Source organism: Hypanus sabinus, chromosome 8 (genome assembly GCF_030144855.1).
Source record: "Hypanus sabinus isolate sHypSab1 chromosome 8, sHypSab1.hap1, whole genome shotgun sequence".
Taxonomy (NCBI): Eukaryota; Metazoa; Chordata; class Chondrichthyes; order Myliobatiformes; family Dasyatidae; genus Hypanus; species Hypanus sabinus.
In genome coordinates, this window is record NC_082713.1 from 135,335,971 (window position 1) to 135,350,227 (window position 14,257).

At 41.0% G+C, this 14,257-nt stretch overlaps 2 protein-coding genes across 4 annotated transcripts in view; one reads left to right on the forward strand and one right to left on the reverse strand.

The window, feature by feature from the left end:
- Window positions 1-14,257, reverse strand: part of asb15b (ankyrin repeat and SOCS box containing 15b) — a 94,798-nt gene that overhangs the window by 65,902 nt on the left and 14,639 nt on the right. The window lies entirely within an intron of this gene.
- Window positions 1-14,257, forward strand: part of iqub (IQ motif and ubiquitin domain containing) — a 59,962-nt gene that overhangs the window by 14,726 nt on the left and 30,979 nt on the right. For all 3 annotated transcript variants that reach the window (XM_059977901.1, XM_059977903.1, XM_059977902.1), the window contains exons 6-7: window positions 5,217-5,330; window positions 6,807-6,932. In XM_059977901.1, coding sequence (XP_059833884.1) covers window positions 5,217-5,330; window positions 6,807-6,932 — 240 coding nt within the window. The remainder of the gene's footprint in view (window positions 1-5,216; window positions 5,331-6,806; window positions 6,933-14,257) is intronic.

Consider the following 14,257-nt stretch of genomic DNA (forward strand, 5'->3'; position numbering starts at 1 on the left):
ATCTGGGAGATTGCTTGTGTCCTCCCTGGTGAAGACAGATCTAAAGTATGCATTAAATTCTGTTGCCATTTCCCTGTTTCCCATAACAATTTCTCCCAATTCATTCTTCAAGGGGCCAACATTGTTCTTAACTATCTTCTTTCTCTTCACATAGCTAAAAAAGCTTTTGCTATCCCCTTTTATATTCCTGGCTAGACTGAGCTCATACCTGATTTTTTCTCTCCGTATTGCTTTTTTAGTTAAGATCTGCTGTTCCTTAAAACTTTCCCAATCATCTGTATTCCCACTCATCTTAGCCCTGTCATATTTCTTTTTCCTTAATGCTATACAATCTCTAACTTCCTTTGTCAACCACTGTGGCCCCTTCCCCCTCTTTGAATCCTTCCTTCTCATTGGAATGAACTGCATTTGCATCTTTTGTATTATGCCCAAGAATATCTGCCACTGCTGATCCACTGTCTTTCCTGCCAGGGCATCTGCCCATTTAACTTTGGCCAGCTCATCCCTCATGGCTCCATAGTCTCCTTTATTTAATTGCAACACTGACACCTCTGATCTGCCCCTATCCCTCTCAAATTGTAGATAAAAACTTATCATGTTATGATCACTAATTCCTAATGGTTCCTTTACTTCAAGATCACTTATCAATTCCTGTTCATTACACATCACCAGGTCCAAAATAGCCTCGTTCCTGGTTGTTCCAAAAATACATCCCTTAGACACTCCACAAACTCCCTATCCTGGGGTCCAGCACCTACCTGATTCTCCCAGTCCACCTGCATGTTGAAATCTCCCAGAACGACTGCATTACCTTTAGCACATGCCAATGTTAACTCCCTAATCAACTTGTACCCAATATCCACGCTACTGTTTGGGGGCCTGTACACAACACCCATTAGGGTCTTTTTACCCTTACTGTTCCTCAGCTCAGTCCACACAGACTCTACTTCCCCTGTTCCCAAGTCACCTCTTGCTAAGGACTGAATCTCATTCCTCACCAACAGGGCCACCCCACCCCCTCTTCCCATATTTCTGTCTCTACGATAGCACGTATACCCTGGTACACTCAATTCCCAGGCCTGATCCCCTTGCAGCCATGTCTCCGTTATCCCAACGATATCGTAGTTCCCCATTTTCATCTGAGCTTCAAGCTCATCTGTCTTATTTCTGACACTACGCGCATTCAAGTATAGAATTCTTAGCCCATTCCTCCTCTCTTTGCTTAAAACACTGTCTACTGTACCTAACCCAGCTCCTTGAACTTCCATCGGGCAAATTGCACCCTGAATTTTGATGACCTTCTCAAGATCACCCAAACCTTGTACACATTTAACCCCATGCACCTTCTGACCAACCCTCTGGATCTGGATCCCTGCCCCCTGCACATCTAGTTTAAACCCCCCCGAGCAGCACTGGCAAATACTCCTGCAAGGATGTTAGTACCCCTCCGGTTCAGATGTAGACCATCCCTTCGAAACAGATCCCAATGTCCCTGGAACAAAGACCAATTATCCAAAAACCTGAACCCTTCCTTCCTGCACCATGCTCTCAGCCTCGTATTAATGTGCATAATCATTCTATTCTTCGCCTCACTCGCACGTGGCACAGGTAGCAATCCCGAGATTGTCACCCTGGAGGTCCTGCCTTTCAGCTTCACTCCTAACTCCCTGAACTCTTGAAGCAGGACCCCCTCACTCACCTTACCTACATCATTGGTCCCTACATGGACCACTACATCTGGGTTCATGCCCTCACTCTCAAGAATAGCCTGCACCCGATCTGAGATGTCCCGGACCCTGGCACCAGGGAGGCAACATACCATCCGAGACTCCCGATCTGCCCCACAAAATCTCCTATCTGCCCCCATAACTATAGAGTCCCCTAAAACTATCGCTCTCTTCTCTTCCCTCCTCCCCTTTCTAGTTGAGGGTTCAACCTCTGTGCCAGAGGCAGGACCACTACAACTCATTCCTGGTAGGTCATCCCCATCAACAGTATCCAGTACGGTATACTTATTGTTAATGGGAATGGCCGCAGGGGTGCTCTGCTCTCTCTGCCCGCTCCCCCTGCCTCTCTGGACCGTCACCCATCTGCCTACTTCTTGGGTTTTTGGTGTGACTATCTCCTGATAACTCCTATCTATCTCTGCCTCCACCTCCCGAATGATCCGTAGTTCATCCAGCTCCTGCTCCAACTCCCTAACTCGGTCTGATAGGAGCTGCAGCTGGACGCACCTTTTGCAGGTGTGGTCATCAGGGACAACTGTGTTGACCCTGACCTCCCACATACTGCATACGGAGCACACCGCTGCTCTGACTGTCTCCCCCATACCTGAACTGGATTAATAGAATGTCTAAAAAGCACCTAGCGACCTTACCTTCTTCCCCTCAGCGAGCAATCACACAAGCTTGCCAAAGCCCACTTAGCCAAAGCCCAGGACTCTGCTTCCACGGACTCCGCTCCAAAAGACTCCAAAAGAGTCTTTTGGATTCTTTTTACTCTTCAGAACTATGGAGAATTGGTCACTAATTAAGATTAAGAATGAGATCAGTAGATGTTTGAATATTGAGGGAATCAAGGGATATGGGATTAGTACAGGAAAGTGCGACATGAGTAAAAAAAATAATCACGATGGTTCAAGTATGAGGAGCTGAATTACCTTTTTTTCCTATTCCTGTGAGGGAATGAATGCCTTTTCCTTTCTTATGTTTCTATACTGAGTATTTGCTTCAAGGAATTTTCTGCCCAAAGATCATTTGATTTGCTTGAATTATCGATCAGAGCCTTGTGTTTGTTGAATGGATTAGTATCCACAGCCCTCTAAGTTAGAGAACACAAGATTCATATTACTCAAAATAGGGGAATGTATTCTCAATTCATCAGTAAATCTGTTCATGCTACCATTATGTCTGCTGAGATAAACTGTTCAGCCAGAGGAAACTTCCTTTCAACATCTCCTTGTCTGTGCTTCTAAGGATACAAGCAAATCCTACACAATATCTCATCATATGTCAATCCCCTAACTTGAGGATTCAGTCTAGTGAATCAGTACTGCAAAGTGAAGATATAGTTGCTTGGAAAATGGAATATTTTCTAAACAGGAGTACTAATCTAGTTAACTCATGTTTCTTCATGCCAGTATGGCTTAGGCAGGGCTTTATAGGGAGAGTATCATATTTGATACCAGTCTGCATAGATGTTGGCAATTATCATATGAATTTAGTATACTGATTCAAGTCAGGATAAATACAATCACCCTCATATTGTTCCAACACTATTGGAAGTGTATTGTGTTTTTGTTTCTTTACATACATGGATGACTGGAAGACACTTGAGACAAGGCAGTTCTGTGTGGATGAAGTCAAAGCAAGAGAAATGACCTCTGTGTTGAGAGTAGTTAGGCCAGCTAAAGTGCATAAGAAGAGGACAAGGCAGCTTTCATCTATATTTGAAATACCTGGGGGTCCATTACTGATTCTTGTGGAATCCTGTTATTAGCAACCAAATGAACTGAAAGCAACTGAAAGCATAATTTCTAATTTGCATAGTATTCTTCAATTAGCCACTTGTTCATGCTATTGCAGTATTCCCATCTTCAAAACTTTTCTTTGTGTGATCCCTCCAGAAAATCTAAAAGTGATGTTTGCATCCTTTTTCTCTTACATATTTTGATAATCCGATGTTCAAAACACTTGTTTAGATTTATTATACTCATTCACCTTTTCATAAAGCCATGTTGATTCGGCCTAAGCATATTATGATTCTCTCATGCCCATGGCTTAATTAATTGATCCATCTTGAGCAGTCTTACATTTGTTATCTTTTATTCTGCTGGAAATATTCCAGAATATAGTAAATTTTAAAACTCATCATTATTGTATTCACCATCTCAGCACCCATTTCTTTTAGCACAAAGGTGCAACCTCTCAGCTCTTGATATTTTCTCAGTTTTTAGTTTGGTACTTTATCTTTATTGGTGTGAATTATTTTAAATTAGTTAAAACCAGTAGACACCTGGTAACCTACTATATCGGCTATATTTATCTTAGGTAGTGAATACAGACACAAAATATTGGTTTAAGTCTAAAGCTACTTGTATATTTCTATATTCCGTAATAGGACCATGCCTAGTATTGCTGCTCTTTTTTTTATATGTGATAGTAGCTTTTACAGAGAAACTGTATTAGATGAAAAGACAAGTAGTTGCAAAAATGCTATCATAAACAATTGGCAGCACAGAATATTGACACAGTTATCTGTGAAATTAAATATAAGTTCAAGTTCATGTTTAATTAACATTTAAACTTACATGAATATGGCCAAATGAAACAACGTTCCTCTGAGGCCAAGGTGCAAAACATATTACCAACAACACACAACACACCTCACATAGCAGAAATAGCATATGTCATTGCAAATGCAGGAAAACACAATTACAAAGAAATATATATATAAAACCCAAGTCCCTAACTGGCATGATTGCATGTTGATAGTAAGTCGTCCTGGTTCAGTTTGTTCTTCCACTAAGCAAACACTGGAGGGCGCCAACGACCAACACTGGAGAGCAGCACTGACAGGAGGGGTCAGCCCCCAACCCTGTATGAATTACAGCATGCCCACAGAGGCCACTGCTCACTCCTACACTGTCTCCAGTATCTTCTCCCCTGAGCGACTGCAACAGGCAACCCTGTGGTAAGGCCCGAGTTCTTAGAATTCTTAGTACAACCTGCTCCCCTGCCATCAGTCTCACCACCAAACCTCTGAACTGGACTTACAGTGTTCTATGTTACCAATGTCCAACAGGGTCTTCTGATCACAATAAAAACATCCAAGTCAATCACTCACACTGCACACCACCTCAACGCAATAACAGTACACAACAAATCCAAGTGACAACACAACGGTACGTAGTAAGTCCAGCTTCAGTGCTACCTTGCAACTCTGATGGGATAGACACGCAGTATTTGATGTTCTTGGCATGCAGCAGTGACTTGCGATCATAAAAAAGACATAAAAGATGAACAAAGACATCTTTGATTGGACCCAGAGTGGCTTTTGTGTCCAAGTCACCACCATTTTACTGGAATTGTTTGCTATCAATATCCACTGCATTCAAATAGCACTGTATCTTTTAAAAACTTAACATTATCAATGTTTTTATATCTCTTTTCTTTGAATTTCTCTCAAACCAATGAATACAAATGATGCAAGGGCAGGAGGACCTACAATTCCAGATGGCAGCAGTAGAGATATGGAAGGTGCTGCAAGTTTGGACCCTACTAAATCTACTGCTTCGATTGCCCCTGATCAATCAAATGAGCAGTCGGAAGGTATATTTTTCATATATTTTCAGATGTTTAATTGTAGCTCAAATTATTGGTAGCAAGATCAATGAATTGATGGCTGATAGAAATAAATGTTTTTTTTTGTGGTTATTACAGAGATGTGGTCACAAGGTGACCAATTCTGAGAAATAAATATTCTGATGTACTTAACATTTGGGAACGATAAACAGAAAGGCAAATGAGGTGTGATAGTGCTATTAATAAAAGGTGGAATTGATATGGTAACAGTAAATGTTCTTATCTTGGAGGCTAAAGATGTCAGTTTTGCCTGAAGCTCTGTACCGCTATGCAATTATTCACTGGAAAATTCACTAAAGCTCTTCAGTGGCATAGGTGGAAATCTAATTTTTACCTTCCTGGGGACAACTTCCAGAAAAAGCTTTCTATTGTTGGCTCTCCGCAGTTTGATCAAAATATAATAATACTTAGATGACATATGGAAATTGAAGCACTCAAGAAGGTACAGAGGGAGTAAGCAGACTGAGCCTTGGCATTTATTCAAATGAGCACTTTAAATACTTTGAGAAATGCAGGTATGATTGAAGCTTGTACAATACTGCAAGGATTGGTCTTTATGTAGTTTTATACAGATTCAGGCATATTTCCAAATGGCACAGATGGAAGCCATTTGAACTGAGTCCATGCTGCCTCTCAGTGCTCTCCCCCAGTCATTTCTCTACAACCTGTTCTGTCTTACATACTGTCCACTGATTTTCCTGTCACCTACATACACCAGAAGTTTTTTTTTTGTGTGCCATACTCTGCCAGAGCCTCAGCGACCACGTTTTTTTCAAGTGGTTGTCTTGGAGGAAAGATTCTGTGAGTGGTTCCCCACGTCCTTCTCACAGTGCAGATTTTTTTTCCACGAGGCCGAGTTGCGAGCTCGACACTCAACCCGGCATGGTTGGAAAAGGTTCCCGGAAATGGCCTGACTGGATTCAAACTTGGCAACCTTCACTCCAGAGTCCGGGACTGATGTCACTGCACCACCAGCCGGCAGAAGCATTTTACTATTGATAGTTAACTTACCAGCATGTTTTTGAGACATGGGAGGAATCTGGAACACCAAGAGGAAACTGGAAGGTTCATAGGGAGGATCTGAAAACTCCACAGCATCAGAGGTTAGGGTGAATCTTATTCATTAGACATGTGCAGCAACAGCTTTAAATTTTGTGTCATTGTTCCTTCCTCATTTATTTATTTGAGACAAATAGTGATGATGGGAGAAGATGTTACCTGAATTGTGATTTGATGGGCTCTGATAGGTTTTACTTTAGTTTTTAATGAATTATGAATTTATTTATTGGTATGAGCACAGAAAAGCATTGTATCTTGATTTACTGTTTTTGTTCATATTACACAAATAAATTACACCAGCAACAATGAGGTTTATTTTTCTTTGTTAATTTTTATTAAAATTATTATTATTTTCTCACTCATTTTACATTGTGATGTGTCCAGCAATTGAACCTTCTTTAACTTGTGAGGAACTGAAGAAAAAGCTAGAAGCACAGATCCAAGCTATTGAAGAAGTGCATGGTAAAATTGAACCAGCAGTGAGCGAGTCACCAGTTTCCCAAACAAAAGGTAAAGCTGATTCTTATGATGGGCCTTGGCCCAAAACATCAACTGTTGATTTCCATTCATTGATGTTGCCTGACCTACTGAGTTCCTCCAGCATTTTGTGGGTTGTAAAGTTGATAACTACAAGTTTGAATTTATAGTTAATTTATAGAAACATAGAAAACCTACAGCAGAATACAAGTCCTTCAGCCCACAAAGCTATGCCAAACATGTCCTTACCTTAGAAATTACCGAGGGTTACACATAGCCCTCTATTTTTCTAAGCTCCATGTACCTATCCAGAAGTCTCTTAAAAGACCCTATCGTATCCACCTCCACCACCATTGCTAGCAGCCCATTCCATGCACTCACGGCTCTGCATAAGAAAACTTACACCTGACATCTCCTCTGTACCTTCTTCCAAGCACCTTAAACCTGTGCCCTCTCATGCTAGCCATTTCAGCCCTGGGAAAAAACCTCTGTCTATCCACATGATCAATACCTCTCATCATGTACACCTCTATCAGGTCACCTCTCATCCTCCGTCCCTCCAAGGAGAAAAGTCCAAGCTCAGTCATCTATTCTCATAAGGCATGCTCTCCAATTCAGGCAACATCCTTGTAAATCTCCTCTGCACCCTTTCTATGGTTTCCACATCCGTCTTGTAGTGAGGCAAACAGAACTGAGCACAGTACTCCAATTGGGGCCTGACCAGGGTCCTATAAAGTTGCAATATCACCTCTCAGCTCCTAAACTCTATCCCACGGTTGATGAAGGCCAATGCACCATATGCCGCCTTAACCACAGAGTCAACCTGCATAGCAGCTTTAAGTGTCCTATTGACTTGGACCCCAAGATCCCTCTGATCCTCCACACTACCAAGAGTTTTACCATTAATACTATATTTTGCCATCATATTTGACCTACCAAAATGAACCACTTCACACCTACCCGGGTTGAACTCCATCTGCCACTTCTCAGCCTAATTTTGCATCCCGTTAATTTTAATAATCCTGTAACCTCTGACAGCCCTCCACACTATCCACAACACCCCCAACCTTTGTGTCATCAGCAAATTTACTAACCCATCCCTCCACTTCCTCATCCAGGTTATTTATAAAAATAATGAAGAGTAAGGGTCCCAGAACAGATCCCTGAGGCACACCACTGGTCACCGACCTCCATCCAGAATATGATACGTCTACAACTACTCTTTGCCTTCTGTGGGCAAGCCAGTTCTGGATCCACAGAGCAATGTCCCCTTGGATCCCATGCCTCCTTACTTTCTCAAAAAGCCTTGCATGGGTGCCTTATCAAATGCCTTATTGAAATCCATATACACTACATCTACTGCTCTACCTTCATCAATGTGTTTAGTCACATCCTCAGAAAATTCAGTCAGGCTCGTAAGGCATGGCCTACCTTTGACAAAGCCATGCTGACTGTTCCTAATCATATTATGCCTCTCCAAAATGTTCATAAATCTTGCCTCTCAGGATCTTCTCCATCAGCTTACCAACCACTGAAGTAAAACTCACTGGTCTATAATTTCCTGGGCTATCTCTATTCCCTTTCTTGAATAAGAGAACATCTGCAACCCTCCAATCCTCTGGAACCTCTCCCATCCCCGTTGATGATGCAAAGAACATTGCCAGTGGCTCAGCAATCTTGTCCCTCACTTCCCACTGTAGCCTGGGGTACATCTCATCCAGTCCTGGTGACTTATCCAATTTGATGCTTTCCAAAAGCTCCAGTTCAGCCTCTTTCTTAATATCTATATGCTCAAGCTTTTCAGTCCACTGTAAGTCATCCCTACAATCGCCAAGATCCCTTTCATAGTGAATACTGAAGCAAAGTACTCATTAAGTATCTCTGCTATCTCCTGTGGTTCCATACACACTTTTCCACTGTCACACTTGATTGGTCATATCCTCTCATGTCTTATCCTCTTGCTCTTCACATACTTACAGAATGCCTTGAGATTTTCCTGAATTCTGTCCACCATGGCCTTCTCATAGCCCTTTCTGGCTCTCCTAATTTCATTGTTAGGCTCCTTCCTGCCAGCCTTATAATCTTCTTGATCTCTATCATTATCTAGTTCTTTTGAAGCTTTCATAAGCTTTTCTTTTCTCCTTGACCTGATTTACAACAGCCTTTCTAAACCATGGTTGCTGTACCTTACCTCCTTTCTCTGTCTCATTGGAACGTACCTATGCAAAACCCCACACAAATATCCCCTGATTATTTTCCGTATTTCTTCTGTACATTTCCCTGAGAACATCTGTTTCCAATTTATGCTTTCAAGTTCCTGCCTGATAACCTCATATTTCCCCTTACTCTAATTAAACGTTTCCCTAACTCGTTTGTTCCTATCTCTCTCCAATGGTATGGTAAAGGAACTAGAATTGTGATCACTATTTCAAAATTACTCTCCCACTGAGAGATCTGACACCTGACCAGATTCATTTCCCAATACCAGATCAAGTACAGCCTCTCCTCTTGTAGGCTTATCTACATAATGTGTCAAGAAACTTTCTTGAACACACCTAACATACTCCACCCCATCTAAACCCCTTGCTCTAGGGAGGTGCCAATCGATATTTGGGAAATTAAAATCTCCCACCACAACAACCCTGTTACTATTACACCTTTCTAGAATATATGAACATGCATTTTTGATATTAGCAAAATCATTGGGCATGAATCAAATAATTTTCTGAAATGCCCATTGAAAATTATGTTTTCAAGTATAATTGGTGATCTGTCCCTAAGGCTAAGTTGCATTCTGATGATTGCAAATGTCTTGGACTGACACTAAAGTCTCAGGTCATGACTAGTTTAGGAATAAGTGAGCTGAGTTTGAGTTAGTGAGGCAATGTATATTCAGTGGCCACTTTGTTAGGTACACCTGTTTGCTAATGCGGATATTTAATCTGCCAATCATGTGGCAGGAACTCAATGCATAAAAGCATGCAGACATGGTCAAGAGTTTCAGTTGTTGAAACCTGATCTAGGTGTCTTTGACCATGGAATGATTGTTGCTGCCAGAACAGTGTGTATCTCTGAAACTGCTGATCTCTTGAGAATTTCACACACAACAAGTTTACAGAAAGTGGTGCAAAAAGTCAATAAAAAAGCCAGTGAGTGGCAGTTCTATGGGTGAAAACACCTTGTTCACGAGAGAGGAGAGGAGGAGAGTGACCATACTGGTTCAAGCTGACAGGAAGGTGACAGTATTTCAAATTGCCATGCACTGGAATAGTGGTGTGCAGAACAGCATCTTTTAATGCACAACTTACCGCATTTTGAAGTGGATGAGCTACAGCAGCAGATGACCACAAACATACTTTCAGTGGCTGCTTTATTAGGTCCAAGAAGAACCTAATTAAAATGTCCATGCTTGTGCATTTGATATTTCAGTAATATTTGAATAATCTTGTATATATATTGTTTGATTAAGCATTCTTGTTTGATTTAATAATTCATTATGGGTTACATGTATAAATACGTGAACTGCATGTATCATCATGCTACCACCTGATACATGCATGTCTCACTTAAAATAAACACCAAGTTACACTCACATTTTGGATTCCCTTGTCTTCCTTTGAATTAGTTTAATGTGCTGAAGTTACAAAACATAATAGTGGTGATGAGGTATTTTTAAAACAAACCTGAGATGGCTACCGACCTGTTGAAAGGCAGGGAGATATTAGAGTTTAAAAAAAGTGCAGTGAGAAATGGTCAGTAAAAAAATAGTGCAGCACAGCATGTGCAGAGACAGTTGACTTTAAAACAAAAGGCAGAAAATTGAAGAATTCAGGGTTCGTAAACAGTAAGTGCCAGGTAATAATAATCATAAATAAAAAGAACAAGAATGGCTGGTCACATTGGAAAGATTAATTCATTTGACTACATAACCTGCAATTGGCACATGTATACTGAGCTAATTGTACCATGTTTTGGAGGAAATGAAATAACCAATGATAAACTAGTACCCATTTTGCTGAATGCATTGGGTTCAAAAGCATACAGATAGCTTCAATGTTTTACTGCTCAAACCAAACCAGCAGAAGTAAGTTTTGCTGACTATTGTGAAAGTAAGCACCAATATTTAGACATTGTTGAATGCAGAACACTTAAGGTTTCACAAGTGGAATCAAAAGGAAGATGCTTTCCATTCCCTTCCAGCATGTGTGGCTGAATTGAAGAGATTGTCATGGTCACTTCCATGGTGAGCTTAACGATGGATTGAGCGATTGTTTAGTTTGTGGAATCTTACAAGAAACCCTTCAAAATGAGCTCCTAATGGAAGCACAACTCACATTAAAAAGAGCAGTTAAAATTGATGTATCAATGGAAACAGCAGGCAGAGATGCAATTGAGTTGCAGTCAGGAATGAAATTAAGCATGAACAAAATGGCAACGTCTAAAGAGAAACCAGCCTGGCCGAACAAATGGTGTTATCATTGTGACAGGGGTTCACATTCACCAGACCAAGGCAGATGTAAAGGTGAAACTTACAGAAAATGCAACAAAGTAAGAAACATACAGACATGTCAGGCAGACAAAACTATATAGTCTGCAGTGAGAAGAGAAAAAGATAAAAAGTCAAGTTGCAGTTTCAAAAAGATTACTCATCTGCATGCTGGAGATGAGAAAATCTGATAATGATAAGAGTGACACAGAACTGGATAGTTTTAAGATTTACAATGTGAACGCTAACAACAGACAAGCTTTATGGCTTGCAGCAGAAGTAAATGACAAATTAATTAAAATAGAATTGGACACTGGCTGCATTGTTTCAGTCATTCCAGAAAAAGAGTTTGAGCAACATTTCAAAGATATTGAAGCCTACAGATATCCAACTAAGAATTTATACTGGAGAAAAGATAACTCCTATGGAAATGATATCCATAACAGTGAAATACAACAACCAACAAGCCACATTGAGCTTGTAAGTGGTACAAACATGAGGACCAGCTTTGTGGGGTCAAGATTGCCTGAAACAACTACAATTTGATTGGAGATCCATCCACTGTTTGCATGCCACATTCCCCGTAAGAAAGCAAATTAAGAATGGTACTGGATGATGTCACAGCAGAGTTCAAGGATGATATTGGAACACTGAAACATATCAATGATAAAATAATGTTAAATGAAAATGCCATACCAAGGTTTTGCAAAGCACATCTATTTCCTTATACCATCCGTGATAAAGTGGCTAGAGAGCTAGATCGCATGTCGGCTGAAGGAATTCTTTCCAAGGTTAAGAGAAGCTGACAGGTAATGCCAGTAGCCCAATAGCCTGGAAGAATCAGTCTGTCAGCATCTGTGGCGATTTTGAGGTCACCACCAACCCAGTACTGAAAGTAGATGAATACCATCTGCCAGGATAGAGAATATCTTTGCAAACATTTCTGGAGGGAAACACTTCAGCAAAATGGACTTGGCTGTGGCCTACCTACAGATGGAGATGGAAGAAGAGTCCAAAGTGTTTCTCACCATAAGCACTTACAAAGGGCTTTGTGAAAAATAATAGGCTTATTTTTGGAGCAGCATTTGCATCTGCACTCTGGCAGAAAGCTATGGACCAGGTGCTGCAAGGCTGCCCAAGCACTCAGGGTTACCTGTGTGACATCAGTTTTACCAGTAAGAATGACAAGGAACTTCTCCAAAATCTCAAGACAGTGTTAAAAAGATTAGAAGATTATGGGGTCAGAGCATGATGCGACAAGTGTGAATTCTTTAAACCAAGCACCACTTAACTGTGGTTACACTATTGACACACAAGGATTACATAAGTGTGCTGAGAAAATTCAAGCAGCGCTCGATGTCCCAAGGCTAAAGGACATGTCACAGTTGTGGTCCTTTTTAGGATCTGTCTGCTACTATAACATGTTCTTGCCAAACCTGGCTACTGTGCTACACTCCTTGAATTAATTACTGAAGATTGGAAAGAAATGGCAGTGGACAAAGTAGTGCGAATGGTATTCATAAAAGTGAAGAAAATGGTGACATCAGACACTGTACTCACACATTATGAACCACATTTGGCCAGTAAAGCTTGCTTTAAGATATAGATGCAATGATGCATCTATATGTCACATGTTACGAGTGATGGAAGTGCAGTGAAAAATCACATACAAATTGACAGAGAGTCCTTGAGTCTGGTTTGGAGTGTAATACGTTTTGACCAGTACTTGTTTGGGAGATCTTTATATGTTGATCATCAACCACTAGTGTCCACTTTAATCCACAGAAAGATGTTCCACTAACAGCAGCAGAGATGGGCTCTGTTTCTTGGAGGGCACAATTACAAGATTGAATTCAGAAGGATGACTAATCATGGAAATGCTGATGGATTGTTCTGTTTACCCTTGGAAAAGGAAATACTGGAAAAATTACTAAGAAAAGATGGTCCTTTTGACATATTCCCACTAACTCAAATTGAAAGTCTCCGTATTACAGCAGAGATAATGCAAAGGGAAACCAGGAAGGACCCCACACTGTCTCAGATCTACATGGCCACCCAAAATGGCTTGAATATGCAGCAGAAACTCTACTTCCCCTATTTTTTGTCAGGACAGAGATGAACTTGCTCTTGATGGAGGTTACTTTATGTGGGGATTGTGGGTTGCCTCATCCAAGCCGAGAGCTAAAGTATTGGAGAAGTTACATGCCAGTCATCTAGGCATGATCAAAATGAAAGCGTTGGCTTGATGCTTTGTCAGGTGGTTTGGGATAGATCAGCAGATTGTGCAGCTTGCATGCACTATGTGGGATGCCAACACGTCCAGAAGATGCCAAGAGCATTGCCTCTCTGTACCTGGGAATGGCTTGACTTGCTATGCACTCTCAGAGGATTTATGTGGATTTTGCTGGACCACTCATGGCCACAGATTTCTTGGTAGTAGTGGATGCAGATACAAAATGGCCAGTAGGGTCTCCAATAGCCTCCACTACAACCTTGCACACTTTTGTTATGTTACAAAGCCTCTTTGCAAGGAATGGTGTTCCAGAACACCTAGTCAGTAACAATGTACTTTAGTGTGTGGTGGAACTGTTTTAGTCATTCTTAAAAATGAATAGAATAAGGCATATTATATCTGCACCTTACCACCCAGTTACAAATGGACTGGCGTAAAGGTTCATCCGAAATCTATAGAACACACTGCGAGCAGTGTCAGCAGAACACTACACTGACACTGAATCAAAAGCTCACCAATTTCCTCCTTGCGTATCACAATGCAGCACACTCCACAACCAACAATTCATCAGCCATGCTGTTCCTAGGTTGTCCCTTGTAGTCACACTTGGATTTGCTCAAACCCAGTCACAGAAGGAGT